A 13,949-nucleotide genomic window follows, 5' to 3' on the forward strand; every position below is an offset into this window, starting at 1 on the left:
ATTTTCCAAGCTGTTTAAAGGCACAGTCAACTTAGTGTATGTAAACTTCTGACCCACTGGAATTGTGATGCAGTGAATTATCAATTAAATAATCTGACTAAACAATTGGTTGAAAAAATTACAAGCACAAAGTAGATGTGCTAACCAACTTGCCAAAACTATAGTTCGTTAACAAGAAATTTGTGGAGTGGTTGAAAAACGAGTTTTAATGACTCCAACCTAAGTGTAAGTAAACTTCCGACTTCAACTGTAGGTATATCAATTACAATACAGACCTAACAATTCAGAAATATATTACTAAAATATGCCAAACAAAACACAAATTATGCTAATCTGAGCACCTTGGATATTAATTGTATACTTATGTAATAAACAAGCGTTCAATTTATAGTTGAATCGATATGAGAATCAGTGAATTTGCCTACCAAACAATAGTATTCATATCAGACCCAAAAATATCATACCACATCTTTATTAGCAGTGTATCAATAAATACAAAAAACACTATCAATAGAACCAAACCTTAGCATCATGCAATCTTTAAGGTTACTGAATCAGTACATACAATAGCTGAAGGTATGTGGTGGTGTAGGGAGGCCAAACATTTTCAAGATAGTTTCCGAAATAAACGTTCTGGTGATATTTGACAGATGTTGTTCTTCTCGGTTACTAGTGTATTCTTATTTCAAAACAATAACATCCCAAAATTACTGTTCCAAAAATAGCATTCATGAAATCTTCATCTGGTGGTACAAAGTTTCACCATGACAGCTGGGACACTTATGTCAACAAACTTCACAATATTCACCCATATTTCTCTGTTTTAATAAGCCTTGGAGAGGTGGAATGAGTTCTTTCAGTCTTAGATAGGGTTGTGTTCAGGAGGGTTGTGTTCAGGAGGGTTGTGTTCAGGAGGGTTGTGTTCATGAGGGTTGTGTTCATGAGGGTGCAGCCTTTTGACCGTTGCACATTAGAATGTCATGAATATAACTGAAGGGATCCACAACATTGTCTGCAGGGTTGCAAAATTCTGGTATCTTTCCCAAGTGGCCAGGTTTGTCAGAAATCCCATTTGGAATATTCCTGGAACACAGGAGGCTGCTGAGGGGAGGACGGCTCATAATAATGGCCAGAACAGAGCAAATGGAATGACATCAAACGCATGGAAACTATGAATGATGCATTTGATACCATTCTGCTCCAGCTATTCCCGCGAGCCCGTCCTCCCCAATTCAGGTGCCACCAACCTCCTGTGTCCTGGAACCATGAAGGACTAAGCAGGAAATCCAAGTATCTGGAATTTCTGGAAACCAGAGAATTTTGGGAAACTTACCGACATTTTGCAACACTAGCTGTGAGTGTCTGAACGTGGCCCATGTGTGTGTAGAGGCAGAGTAGTCCTTTAGTCCTCCAACGCCACACGGTCACTGGCGTCCTATTTCACCACGGTGACCACATGTTTCTCTTTCTCCGTCACCACGGGCATGGAGCCAGGCTTGCTGTGCTTGCGTACGTTCCTCTCCCTGGGACACACAATGAGGCAGCAATGAATAACTCAAACATCAGGAACCAATTCATGAGCGTATTCACACAGAGAGAGAGAAACGTTAGAGTACACAAAGGAGTTGGTGCTAGGCAGGTGGACTGACGTCATAATGTAGAATACACTAATAATGACATCTGAAAAATACACAAAGAGCATGTAGGCTACACTGCCTTCAGTCACAGCTCCTAGGGACACGTGGATGACATATTACAATAATGTGTTACTATGTTTCAGGACCAAAAATCAACACTGACTCATATTTGATTAATCATCAACTGGTCATGATGGCACCATCACTTCCCCTTAGAGACTTTAGTGTATATGACCCAGCCACAAGGGACCATCCTGTCTTATCAGTCCTGTTACCCATTAGGGTAAGTGTGCCTTGGTAGGGCAGTCAGACCTATTCTGGCAGCCAGCTACGGCCTCAACCACTTCATGGAACTTCTGCCATAGTTGGACAGAGGCCAGGGTAGTTCTGAACCTACTGTGTTAACAGAGATGGACAGTTTCCTTTGTGGTGAGGCCACAGACCAGGTCAACCACCCGAAAACCTCCTCCCATCAACACAGAGACAAATAAGGTCCAAAACAACACTAACCTTACCAAGAACTTCACCAAGAAGCCAATTCTACTGATATACATACTGTAATTTATAGACTTCTGTGGTTTGACTGTTAAAAACAAGAGTATTGAGGATATGTGCAGGTAGAGTTGAGAACAGAAAGCCACTGTAGGGCAGACAGTAGTGGCATGGGTAAAGGAGGAGCACGTACTTCCTGCGGCGAGCCTCCTTCATGACACGCAGCTCCTTGCTCTGGCTGTAGATGGACTTGGGCAGGTGGCGGTGGCGCGAGATGCGGCGGATCTGAGGGTGGTGCTGGAACTTCTCCTTCAGCTTCTGGCTGTAGTTCACAGCTGCCTTTTCCCTAGGAGCCAGCTAGACCACGGGGGGGTGACAACAGAGAAAAAAATAAATAGTAGGTAGGAAGGAGAGGGAGAGAAAATAAAAGAACAAAGTGATTTTAATCTACTACTGAGGTCTACTTGGAGCCTCATTTATCAGTATACAGTAATTAATTACCAGTCCATAATGACAACATTTTCATGAGAAAACTGAAATCTAAATAAAATGGTTTAACTGTATGACTATGTCCCCTGGGACATTGAACCATGGGGGAAAAGCAGGGTTGAAAATGTTCAGCTTTGGATAGACAGTCATCTTTAACACTACTACTGCTCGCTCATCTTTGTGAGTTGGATATTATGACTGAACGATATAACTAAACATGGGGCCTAAGACGGTAAAATATTCGCTATTATCTATAGTATAGGGCTTTTTCCATATATAGACACACCCTATGCGTTTTAATAAAATTAACTATATATGCATTGAGCTTGTCTGATGCTTTAAGCTCACTGTTTGATGAAATAAGATTTTTTTAAATACTCAAGAGGGAGCCAGAGATCAGGATAACTAGAAGGGGAAAAAACCTGTCCCGACTGTCTTCCTCCCGTTCCTACTGGCTTTCGCAGATTCTGCAGTTACTCTCCTGAAGTTGCCAGTAATAGGCTATACGAGAAGTCGGAAAAATTGCTATTCCACATGAAAGTTATCTTACCATTTCTACCGATCTGATCTGTGATCCAGTTATGGTTTTCATATGAACATTTTTGTGGAACAGTTTCATTTCATTTATAATAACGTTTTCATATCTCAAAATCATTGTTATTTAGTTAATCAAAATGTAATCCAAATCTAAAATGAACCTTTTAAACCTAAAAAGTCTATTGCCAACTATGTAAAAATATCCTATAAAGCCGCAACGGATAAGAAGTAACCAGGTAGGCCTATTTTATGACGTTTCCACTAGGTCAGAGCATGACATTCTTTCCTTTCACGCTGAGTGGTTATTGAAAGGGAGAGAGCTCGAAAGATTTTTCAGATACATTGAGGAATTATTGTCATTCTCAATGGATGTAAAAACAGACTTAGTTTGCTTGCTGTTTGAGGTGAAGAAAAGATTACTGAGAAGCTCCACAGCTTGCGGTGGTGCATTAAGCCAATTAGAAATACTATCAGATCCCCAAATGGGCACATTTATATGCCTACATTTGCGAGCAGGTCAGGTAGCCTATAGGCCAACTTCAATGCGTAAATCAGTTGCACGTCCTTACTCAATATTGACAGGAGAACTCCAAACAAGACAATGACTAAATTGACAAAACTCGTAAATGGAATGAAATAAACCAAAACTTGTTTCTCACAAGTGTAGCCTAGGTTGTGCGCGCCGCAAACAATGTGTCCACTCCGACAATGAGAACGGTAAAAGACTGGAATAATAACACAACATCAGCTGTTCAGAGGAGAATGCATGAATCAGGCCTTCATGGTCGATTTGCTGCAAAGAAACCAATACTAAAGGACACCAATAAGAAGAAGAGACTTGCTTGGGCCAAGAAACACAAGCAATGGACATTAGAACGGTGGAAATCTGTCCTTTGGTCTGATGAGTCCAAATGTGAGATTTTTGTTTCCAACCACCGTGTCTTTGTGAGACGCAGAGTAGGTGAACGGATGATCTCTGCATGTGTGGTTCCCACATGAAGCATGGAGGAGGTGTGATGGTGCTTTGTTAGTGACACTGTCAGTGATTTATTTGGAATTCAAGGCACACTTAACCAGCATGGCTACCACAGCATTCTGCATCTCAACAGTTGATGTTGAGATGCGTCTGTTACTTGAACTCTAACATTTATTTGGGCTGAAATCTGATGTGCAGTTACTCTAATGACCTTATCCTCTGTGACAGAGGTAAATTCCACAAATTAACAGGTTTGCCTTGTTAAAAGTTAATTGAGATGCATTCCACGTGACTACCTGTTTGAGAAAATGAGTGTGGAAAGCAAGGTAAATGGTGGCTACTTTGAAGAATCTCAAATATATTTTGATTTCTTTTACACTTTTTTGGTTAATACATGATTCCATGTGGGTCATTTCATAGTTTTGATGTCTTCACTACTATTCTACAATGTAGAAAATAGTAAAACAAAGAAAAACCCTTAAATGAGTAGGTGTCAAAACTTGAGACTGGTACGGTATATTTACTACTGCTCAACTAAAAACAATATTGGTCGACTAACAGCCTAACGACCAGTCCTAGTACAGTAAGTAGTACATCAACAACCTTCACATTCCAATCTGAATGAATGGTCTGAGAGCAGGCTAGAGACAACCGTTCAACACACCCTCCCCATCTCCCTTCCTCTCCCTCATAAAAATCTGGAGCGTCTCTCACTCTCTCCGGCCATAGTTTCCGAGGATCTCTAAGTGGCCACTCTTCCAAGGCTTTTATTCTAATTATAATCAATTCAATTTGATAGGAGATTAGCTAATAGCTGCTGCTGATGTTGAGGTACACTGCTTCCCTTAGACCAGGCCAACAGCCTGTTAAATGTTATTTATGAAAACCTGAACATTTACAGTGAAAAAGGAGCAGAGCAACACTGACTCTGCAGAGTTCTCTATGGCCTCCACGCTCTTTCAATAGAAAATGAGTAGCAGGCTTAAGGTGTTATGTAGCTGTATGAGCCGTGTATCCAGAGATACAGTGAGCTCCAAAATTATTGGGACAGTGACAAATGTGTTGTTTTGGCTCTGTACTCCAGCACTTTGGTTTTGAAATGATACAATGACTGAGGTTAAAGTGCAGACTGTCAGCTTTAAATTTGAGGGTATTTTCATCCATATCTGGTGAACCGTTTAGAGATTACAGCACCCATTTAGGGGACCAAAAGTATTAGGGCAAATTCACTTACATGTGTATTAAAGTAGTCAAAAGTTTAGTATTTGGTCCCATATTCCTAGCACGCAATGGTTACATTAAACCTGTGACTCAACAAAATTGTTGGATGCATTTGCTGTGTGTTTTGGCCATGGTAGCTGTGTTTTGGCCATGGTAGCTGTGTGTTTTGGCCATGGTAGCATCCACAGTAACGTAGAAGTATTTAGAAACAGTTTATGCTTATTTACAATAAAAGTGATTCCAATATGACATAACTTATTTACCATTCATTTCTATTGAGTATAAAATACATCTGAAAGAACCAAAACAAACAGCAAAAGCATCCAACCAGTTTGCCGAGTCACAAGCTTAATATACGGGACCAGATACTCAACTTTTCACTACTTTCATACACATAAGTGAATTTGTACCAATACTTTTGGTCCTCGTAAAATGGGGGGGACTATGTACAAAAAGTGCAGTCATTTCTAAACGGTTCCCCTGATATGGAGTGAAAAGTGTTGGCGTACAAAGCCAAAAATGTGTTACTGCCCAATACTTTGAGCTCACTGTATGTATAGGCTATGTAGTCATGCTTCTCATGAGTGTCATGAGAATGTGTGATACGTACAGTAATTTGTGTGATTTCAAAAGGTGAATTTACAATATGTCAAAGGTCAATGTGGTCAATGTTACTCCAAGTAACATGAAAAATAGGATCACGGGACAAAAACGAATGACACCTGTATAGGTCACAGTGAGGTCAAAGGTAATCTCATAGAAAGGCATCAAAAGCCAAAAACCAGAGAGAGACACTGCAGTTGCAACAAACAGGCTGAAGACTTCCACTCTTCCTGAGATCTGACAGTTAGCCTTGATTCAGCATTTCTTTTTAATGAAAGACCCTTCCAGTCCAACTTGATGGTTAATGCTTCATTATTTCCAGAGTGGCCGTTCTTTAAGTGATTGGGCCTATTCAAACTGCTGATAGCAGCTGGGCTCGTCTGATCTGTTTAAGTGCAAAGCTACAGAATAAATCACCTCTTATACACTGACAGTAAAACAAGTGCCAAAAGTTGCCCAATTCTCCAGTGTTATGCTGCATTAAGGGAATAAGGAAGAGTGAAGGAGAAGGGGGATGGATATTGGAGATGGCACCGAAAAACGTCCATTCATCTCCCTTGCAATTCATCCTTGTAGGCTAAATGCTGGTTTTGGCATCAGATGAGAAAGGAGAAAGGCTAGACTGTGTAAGAATCTGTTTAAGATACACTAAACAGAACCTTACATTTCAGGTGTAAATAATGCCTTGAACATATGGAGTTAGAGTTTTAAGAAAGCAAAATAGATATAAATGCCAAAGTGTGCAAAAAGAAATTCCAATATTTGGGATGGGCGATGCTAACGTTAGCCTGCTGTAACACCTCTAAGTAATTCAAGTCACTATTTGCCCATACATATATTTTAGTGAACTATCCCTTTAAATCCACTCTATAGTGCCACATTTCCCACACTGACTGACTGGTCAGACTTTGTCTATTGGTAATCAAGAGTTCCAAATAGCTCCAGTCTGTCACTAACCCTGCTCTGATGTCCCTATTGGTCCATTGTACTTATTGAAGGTGATTCTGTTCCAAGTCAGTCAGCATCCATCAGAGCCCTTGGCAGTGCCACTGCTGTTGCTGCTGGCAACCTGGCCTCTCTCTCTCTCTCTCTCCCTCACCATGCGGCGCGTACCATGGTGGGCATCAGGCCATGGCAGGTTGAGGAATCCAGAAAACTCGCAAAACGGAAGGCCAAAATCAGAGCTCCAACAAATGCATCAGAATATTAGCATATGTGCCCATCAGTTATTGGTAAGCACTAAAAATGTATCTGGGATTCATCTTTCTTTCATGATATTACTTTTGATACCCGACACCTGCAGGTTGCAGGACGTGAGTACACTACTTCTAAAAGGAGAGGAAGAGGACTGTCTGTCTCACCAATCCCAACTTCTCTGCAGAGTTGGCCTTCCACAGTCTGATGTTCATCTCATCTGAAGCACTCAGGATGTACTTGTTGTCTGATGACCACTTTATGGAGATGACGTGCTGCATGCGCTTGGTGTGGTACACCTCCCTGTGAAGTCACACACACACAACCACACACACTGAACACAATGTTGCTGACGCACACACAATGAACACAATGTTGCTGTACAAAAATAAATACATCAAAGCTGATGATAAACACACACGGAGAAGTAGGATTCAGAACAACAACCATGGAGTAGGCAGCAATCTGCTGGAACCCAGTGTCTGAACCCCCGGCACCACTAACCTGCTGTGGCCACTGTCTTTGGGGAAGATGCGGATGGTCTTGTCAAAGCTGGCCGAGACAAACTCCTTGCCAGTTGGAGAGTAGTCTACATCCAGCACGGCTGAGACATGGTCCATGTGGACGGTGAAAGGCTTGTCCAGGTACCTCATATCATATGTATACAGACTGTAGGGGGAGGAAACGCATGCTGTTGGTTAATAAATACAGAGATGACATGTTAACACACACCACCATGCTTCTCTCATGCATGGTGCAAGGCCAGTAAATACAAATACTCGTGAGACATGCTGTTATTGTAAAATAAGTGTAAATGTACATTAGAAATAATAATTCAATGACCCCCCCCCAAACAATTGCATGAACAAAAACATTATTAGCATCGAAAATACACAAACTTCTCTCCAGGAATGAATGAGGCCTATGTGATGTAGTGAACATGTTGTAAACTCAACACATCATGTTGAATTGCATCACTCACTTGTAATCTTCATTAGAGCAGGTGAAGTTATACGCTTCCATGGGATTCCAGCACAAAGTGTTGCTCCTCATATTCATGATTACCTGTATTGGAAATCACACATTCATACTTCAATACACTAACCATTAGACACAATCCAGTAATGAGAGGACAGTATGGAATGGGAAATGGGTTTAGTAAAGGGCAGAGTCATGGGCAGTAGGGCGATATGGGCATTTTTTTGCCCATATCGTCCAGCCCTACTGCCCATGACACTGCTCTTTACTAAACTATTTGCAATTTTTCTACCAAATATTGAGATTGCGATTTTACATCAAAGCATTTGGTTATACTGTTGGAAATCATAGAAATAGAATGATCATTCAAATGTTATGGTTGGAATACAGTGGCTACTTGGAATGCAGTTTTGTTTGGCATGACAACGAGGAAAAGGTAAGGGAGGAGATGGTTGTGACAGAGTAAGAACTGGTCAGCGTTTCCCATGGCCAGCAGCATACCACCCTGCATCCCACTGCTGCCTTGCCTCTGACCTGACTCCCTGTGGTCACTAAAGATTCCATGGCACTTAACGTAAGAGATGGGGTGTTAACCCCGGTGTCCTGAATTCCTAATCTGGCTACCTAAATGGCCTCTTCCTCTCCCCTGTAGCTATTCTCCAGGTCATTGCTGTAAATGAGAATGTGTTCAGTCAACTTACCTGGTTAAATAAATTAAATGGGACCCTAATTAGATTTAAATAGATAGGTACATTCAGACAAAGATTTTACAATATTATTAGCCTTTTCCTCTCTGATTACGAACAAGCCATTTCACAAACGATGATATACTCCACCATTGGTACTGTCCAATATTACAGCAAATGATTGCTAGTAAGATTTGCACTCAGTGGAATTAGCAATGCTTATCGCTTGCTAGCTAAAACAAATTAGGCACATTTTCAGCTAACTAGTGTTTTGCAGAGAGCAAGTTACACAGACTAATAGTATAATAAAGAAAACATGTGAATTTATATTAAGAAGCAAAGTGGAAATCTGTTGACTGCATGCTGTTTGGTCAATGCATGCCGTGAATCTGGAGCACGAGGAACTGCCTGCTTGAGTGACAGGGGCCGGGGCTTTGTGTGTGTGTAGGATTGGGAAGCGGCCAAAAGAGGAGAGAAGGACAACTCTGTCAACTAGAGGAATATATCAAACGGTTTTAAAAACAGGCATTACAGACAGGTGGCTAAGTGGCAGTTCAAAATATTGCAGCCTCTTGCGATATGGATATTGCGCATGTCAATTTCGATTAAAATGTGATTACTTGTGCAGTTCTAATGGGTGGCATCCTAAACAGCAGTAGTGCACTAAATAGGGTGTCATTTGGGATGCAAACGTAGAAATGTACCTTTTTAAGAGGTGTCGCTTCCCTCATGTCATACAGCACAATACTTCTGTCAGAGGCACAACTTGCTAGAAGTTCAGTCTGAGGAGAAAAGCAGGAAGGTCAACTAAACTTTTTTTTTTTAATCATACAATTCTGTGTTTTATACAACCTTTGACCTACATAGTCCTGATTTGGGTATAGCCTCCATTATTCTGGTGTATGGAGGCTATAGCCAAAGATATCTATAACTAACAAGATAGCTCATCTGTGTCATTTACAGTTTGAGCAAACAAAGCATAGGTGGGCAAAACAAGCAAGGAGGTAGGCAAAGCCAAGCACGAGCTAGCAAGATCCTATTGGCGCGTTGTAGCATGTATTTGCATATTTCCGTTAGGGAACGCCTCCTCTGTGAAGTGTGTGCGCACAAACTCAATTTGACCTTGCACTCGTTCTAAACAACGCATTTTTCGCCCAGTTTGGCAAAGCGTCAAGTCTATAAATATTAGTACACTGTGTTCGTAACAGATTCTAGTTTTGGGAACAGAAAAATGTATTGTTCCAACAATGAGAATTTGCAGAATGTCGGCCCAGTTTCACCTAGTTCCACCTTCTCCCACCACCCGCGACTGGACTTCCTCTCACTACTATACATGTTGGTGGTGAGAAAACATTCTAAACGGATACTTCAGCTTTATAGCCTCTGTGACGTGTCTGGGTTACGCCTTCTGTCGGTGCTATAGCAACGTCAGGGCCCGTATTCACCAAGAGTCTCAGAGCAGAAGTGCTAATCTAGGACCAGTTTTGCCTTTCAGATTATAATTAACAAGATGATATGGACATGGAGGACCTGATCCTAGATCAGCAATCATACTCAGACACTTTCTGCTACAATCCACACAGGGAAAGGGTTGATTACCTCTACAGGGTTGAAGCGGACGCAGCTGAAACTGTCCACGCCCCAGGAGAAGGAGCGGATGGGGCTGCTGCGCTGCTCATCCCAGATATCCACCTGCTGGCCACACGTCACAAACACACCCTCCTTCTGGTGGTGGTCGATGCAGGTGAACACAGACTGGAAGGAACAAACATCCTCAATCATCATCACAGACTAGAGGGAATACATTACAACAACCATCATCATCATCATCATCATCACCACCCTGACTGTAGGGAATATCTCCAAACCCATAAATCTTATCATGGGCTTAACCTCTCTTGGGTAGGGGGCAGTATTTTCACGGCCGGATGAAAAACGTACCCAAATTAAACGGCCTACTACTCGGGCCCAGGAACTAGAATATGCATATTATTAGTAGATTTGGATAGAAAACACTTCGAAGTTTCTAAAACTGTTTCAATGATGTCTGTGAGTATAACAGATCTCATACGGCAGGCAAAAACCTGAGAAAAATCTAACCAGGAAGTGGGAAATCTGGTTCTTGTAGTCTTTTCAAGTCATTGCCAATCTAACACACAGTGACTTAGGGTTCATTTTGCACTTCCTAAGGCTTCCACTAGATGTCAACAGTCTTTAGAAAGTTGTTTGAGGCGTCTATGGTGAACAGAGAGCGAACAAAGGAAGTTGGAAGTTGTTGACTCAGGAAACCACATGACTTCATTGGCGCGCATTCACATGAGGGGTAGCTGTGTTCCAAAACGTTTTTCAAGACATTGGAATCGTCCGGTTGGAATATTATTGAAGTTCTAAGTTAAAAAGGACCTAAAGATTGATGCTATACAACGTTTGACATGTTTGAACGAACGTAAATATAACTTTTTTTGACTTTTCGTTGTGACATTTTGGCCGCGCTTCCTACACTTGGAGTAGCTTACTGAACGCGCAAACAACAAGGAGATATTTGGACATAAATTTTGTTTTGTTCGATAAAGTCCATAATTTATTGTGGACCTGGGATTCCTGGAAGTGCCTTATGATGAAGATCAAAGGTAAGCGAATATTTCTAATGCCATTTATGATTTTAGATGACTCCAAAATGGCGGGTACCTGTATTGCTTGATGTCTTTTTCTGAGCGCAGTACTCAGATTATTGTAACGTGTGCTTTCCCCGTGAAGCTTTTTTGAAATCTGTCACAGCGGTTACATAAAGGAGATGTTCATCTATAATTATTTGAATAACAGTTTAATATTTTATCAACGTTTATGATGAGTATTTTTGTAAATTGTTGTGCTGATTCACCGGCAGTATTGGAGGCAAAATATTTTCTGAACATCACGCGCCAATGTAAAATGCTGTTTTTGGATATAAATATCAACTTGATCGAACAAATAATGCATGTATTGTGTAACATGATGTCCTAGGAGTGTCATCTGATGAAGATCGTCAAAGGTTAGTGCATAATTTTAGCTAGTTTTTGTGACGCCTGTCCTTGCTAGGAAAATGGCTGTGTGGTTTTTCTTGTATTGGAACTGTCCTAACATAATCTAACTTTATGCTTTCGCTGTAAAGCCTTTTTGAAAATCGGACAACGTGGTTACATTAAGGAGACGCATCTTTAAAATGGTGTAAAATAGTCGTATGTTTGAGAACTTTGAATTATGACATTTTGTGGTTTTGAATTTGGCGCTCTGATTTTTCACTGGCTGTTGAATAGTGTGAACCGTGGGTGGGACGCTAGCGCTAGCATCCCACCTCCCCAAGAGAGGTTAAAGCCACAATCTTTAATGATGGGTCCACTCCATGGTATGCACATTTTACAGTGTTCCTTAAAGAATTCAGATAGGTTTGGCCAGAGATACACTCAGATATTAATTGAGCAGAATAATGACAGAGACAGCTCCTCCATACCTTTCCAAGAATAGTATTGAGAGGTTCCTCTTCCTCTCCGTAGCCAGGAGTCTCCATCTTCCACTGTTTTATAGTCTTGTCATCACCAACCTGTTATTCAGAAACACAAGCATGTTTACTTTCACAGAGGTTTGAGGTTGATTCATAATGAAGTTGTGTCACAAGACTGCAATTCAGCACAGGGCAACCATTCTGTGAGATAAACCCAGGGGTGTATTAATTTAGTCTGTTGTAAAACATTTTGCAATGGAAACTGTTTACTCCAAATGGAAAACATTTTGCAACAAAAACAAGACTTTCTATTAGAGCAATTCAGATAGGTCCCTCGTAGTTTCATTCTGTTTACTTCCGTTTGGTACCTCGAGTACACAGTTTCCGTTGCAACAGACCAAGCATTTTGCAACGGAATCCCACTAATGAACACACCCCTGGTCTGGTTAGTATTCACTAGACAGGAAATGGAAGCCAGAATGGGGGGGGTACTATGTGAACTTGTCCATTGCACAACGTTGAGTGACAGTGTGCCCTAGTGAATACAACCCTGGATAGTGAAACAGATACCATACCGTAAAGAAGGAGGTGCCACAGAAGCGGACGACCATCCCCCTGACAAAGCCTTCATGGGCCTGGAGTGTACGAACACACTCCCGTTTGGTTAGATTCCACACCTTCAGCTGAGAAACAAATCAGTTAGTCTTACAGTATAAACAGGTCATTTAGATCCACAGACTTGTCATCATATATGTTTGACCATTCCATAGTTAGACATGTAGCCTATAATTCTTGGATTTGCAATCAACTCATATTTAACCAGGCCATTGTTAACTCTAAGTTCAGTTAGCTAGTTAATTACCTCTCCATCGCAGGAACCGGACAGCATTGTGGAGAGGCTCTTGGGGTGCTTGGCCATGCAGTTCACCCCATCCCTGTGGCCGTCCAGAGAAGCCAGGAACGGCTTGGCGAACACGCGCTCCAACTTGGTGGCATTCAGGGCACGGGTGTATTCTCTTGGCACCTCGAACGGATGGAGGGACGGGTCGTAATTTCTTGGTACTGTAGGTTACATACACTGTTAGAAGAAGTTGTTTTGCCAGTACTGATTGAGCTAGCTATAGCTCTCTACAGTGGATTGAACTGTGTTAGCTAATGTGCACTAGCTGGCTAACTATCTGCACTTACCACGCTGGATATCCAACTTCGTCTCACGGACATAGTCGTCCGGATTCCTGGAGAGAACTTTAACTTTCATTGCGTGAACGTGTATAAAGCTTTATACTTCTTCCACCAAAAATGTAACACGCTAAAATGATTCGTACGGCCATGTGTTTACGTGTGACCTCACATACCGGATGTTGAGGGCAATATCCGCCCTTATTTGACGGAAGTGTGTTTGTTGATTGCGCTTACAGCGAACACAGACAGAACATTGAGTTACCAAAGATCTTTGGCGACACCATGTGGACAGATTGTCACTGTACTTTGGGCTCCAGAGATCTTTCTAGATTAGACTTCTTGTGGGACATTTCAACTTTTTTATGGTTATTACCTTGCAGTAAAATACGCAGAAGGAGAAAATGCCATTGACTTGCGTTTTATACATTTAATAGCAAAGCGATAGTACCAATTTGAAGCTTCAAAAATTAGAC

The 13,949-nt window shown here is 41.4% G+C and overlaps 1 protein-coding gene across 1 annotated transcript; it reads right to left on the reverse strand.

Annotated features, from left to right (window-relative positions):
• Positions 1–456: 456 nt before the first annotated feature.
• Positions 457–13,786, reverse strand: LOC106579564 (DDB1- and CUL4-associated factor 13). The gene is made up of 11 exons (XM_014159598.2): positions 13,483–13,786; positions 13,157–13,356; positions 12,870–12,977; positions 12,304–12,393; positions 10,413–10,568; positions 9,518–9,595; positions 8,132–8,214; positions 7,654–7,818; positions 7,317–7,452; positions 2,323–2,486; positions 457–1,523 (listed from the first exon to the last, which is right to left on the reverse strand). The coding sequence occupies exons 1-11, from the start codon at positions 13,550–13,552 to the stop codon at positions 1,436–1,438; spliced, it is 1,338 nt and encodes a 445-aa protein (XP_014015073.1). The 5' UTR covers positions 13,553–13,786; the 3' UTR covers positions 457–1,435.
• Positions 13,787–13,949: the final 163 nt, after the last annotated feature.

The sequence above is a fragment of the Salmo salar genome, chromosome ssa02, assembly GCF_905237065.1.
Source record: "Salmo salar chromosome ssa02, Ssal_v3.1, whole genome shotgun sequence".
Classification (NCBI taxonomy): Eukaryota; Metazoa; Chordata; class Actinopteri; order Salmoniformes; family Salmonidae; genus Salmo; species Salmo salar.

Excerpts from the sequence above, each read along its gene's own strand:
- LOC106579564 (XM_014159598.2), bottom strand. The coding sequence starts at position 13,552 with ATGAAAGTTAAAGTTCTCTCCAGGAATCCGGACGACTATGTCCGTGAG. Across the intron at positions 7,819-8,131 it reads TGCTCTAATGAAGATTACAA|TCTGTATACATATGATATGA; the intron begins GTGAGTGATGCA and ends CTCCCCCTACAG. Across the intron at positions 1,524-2,322 it reads AAGGAGGCTCGCCGCAGGAA|GGAGAGGAACGTACGCAAGC; the intron begins GTACGTGCTCCT and ends TGTGTGTCCCAG.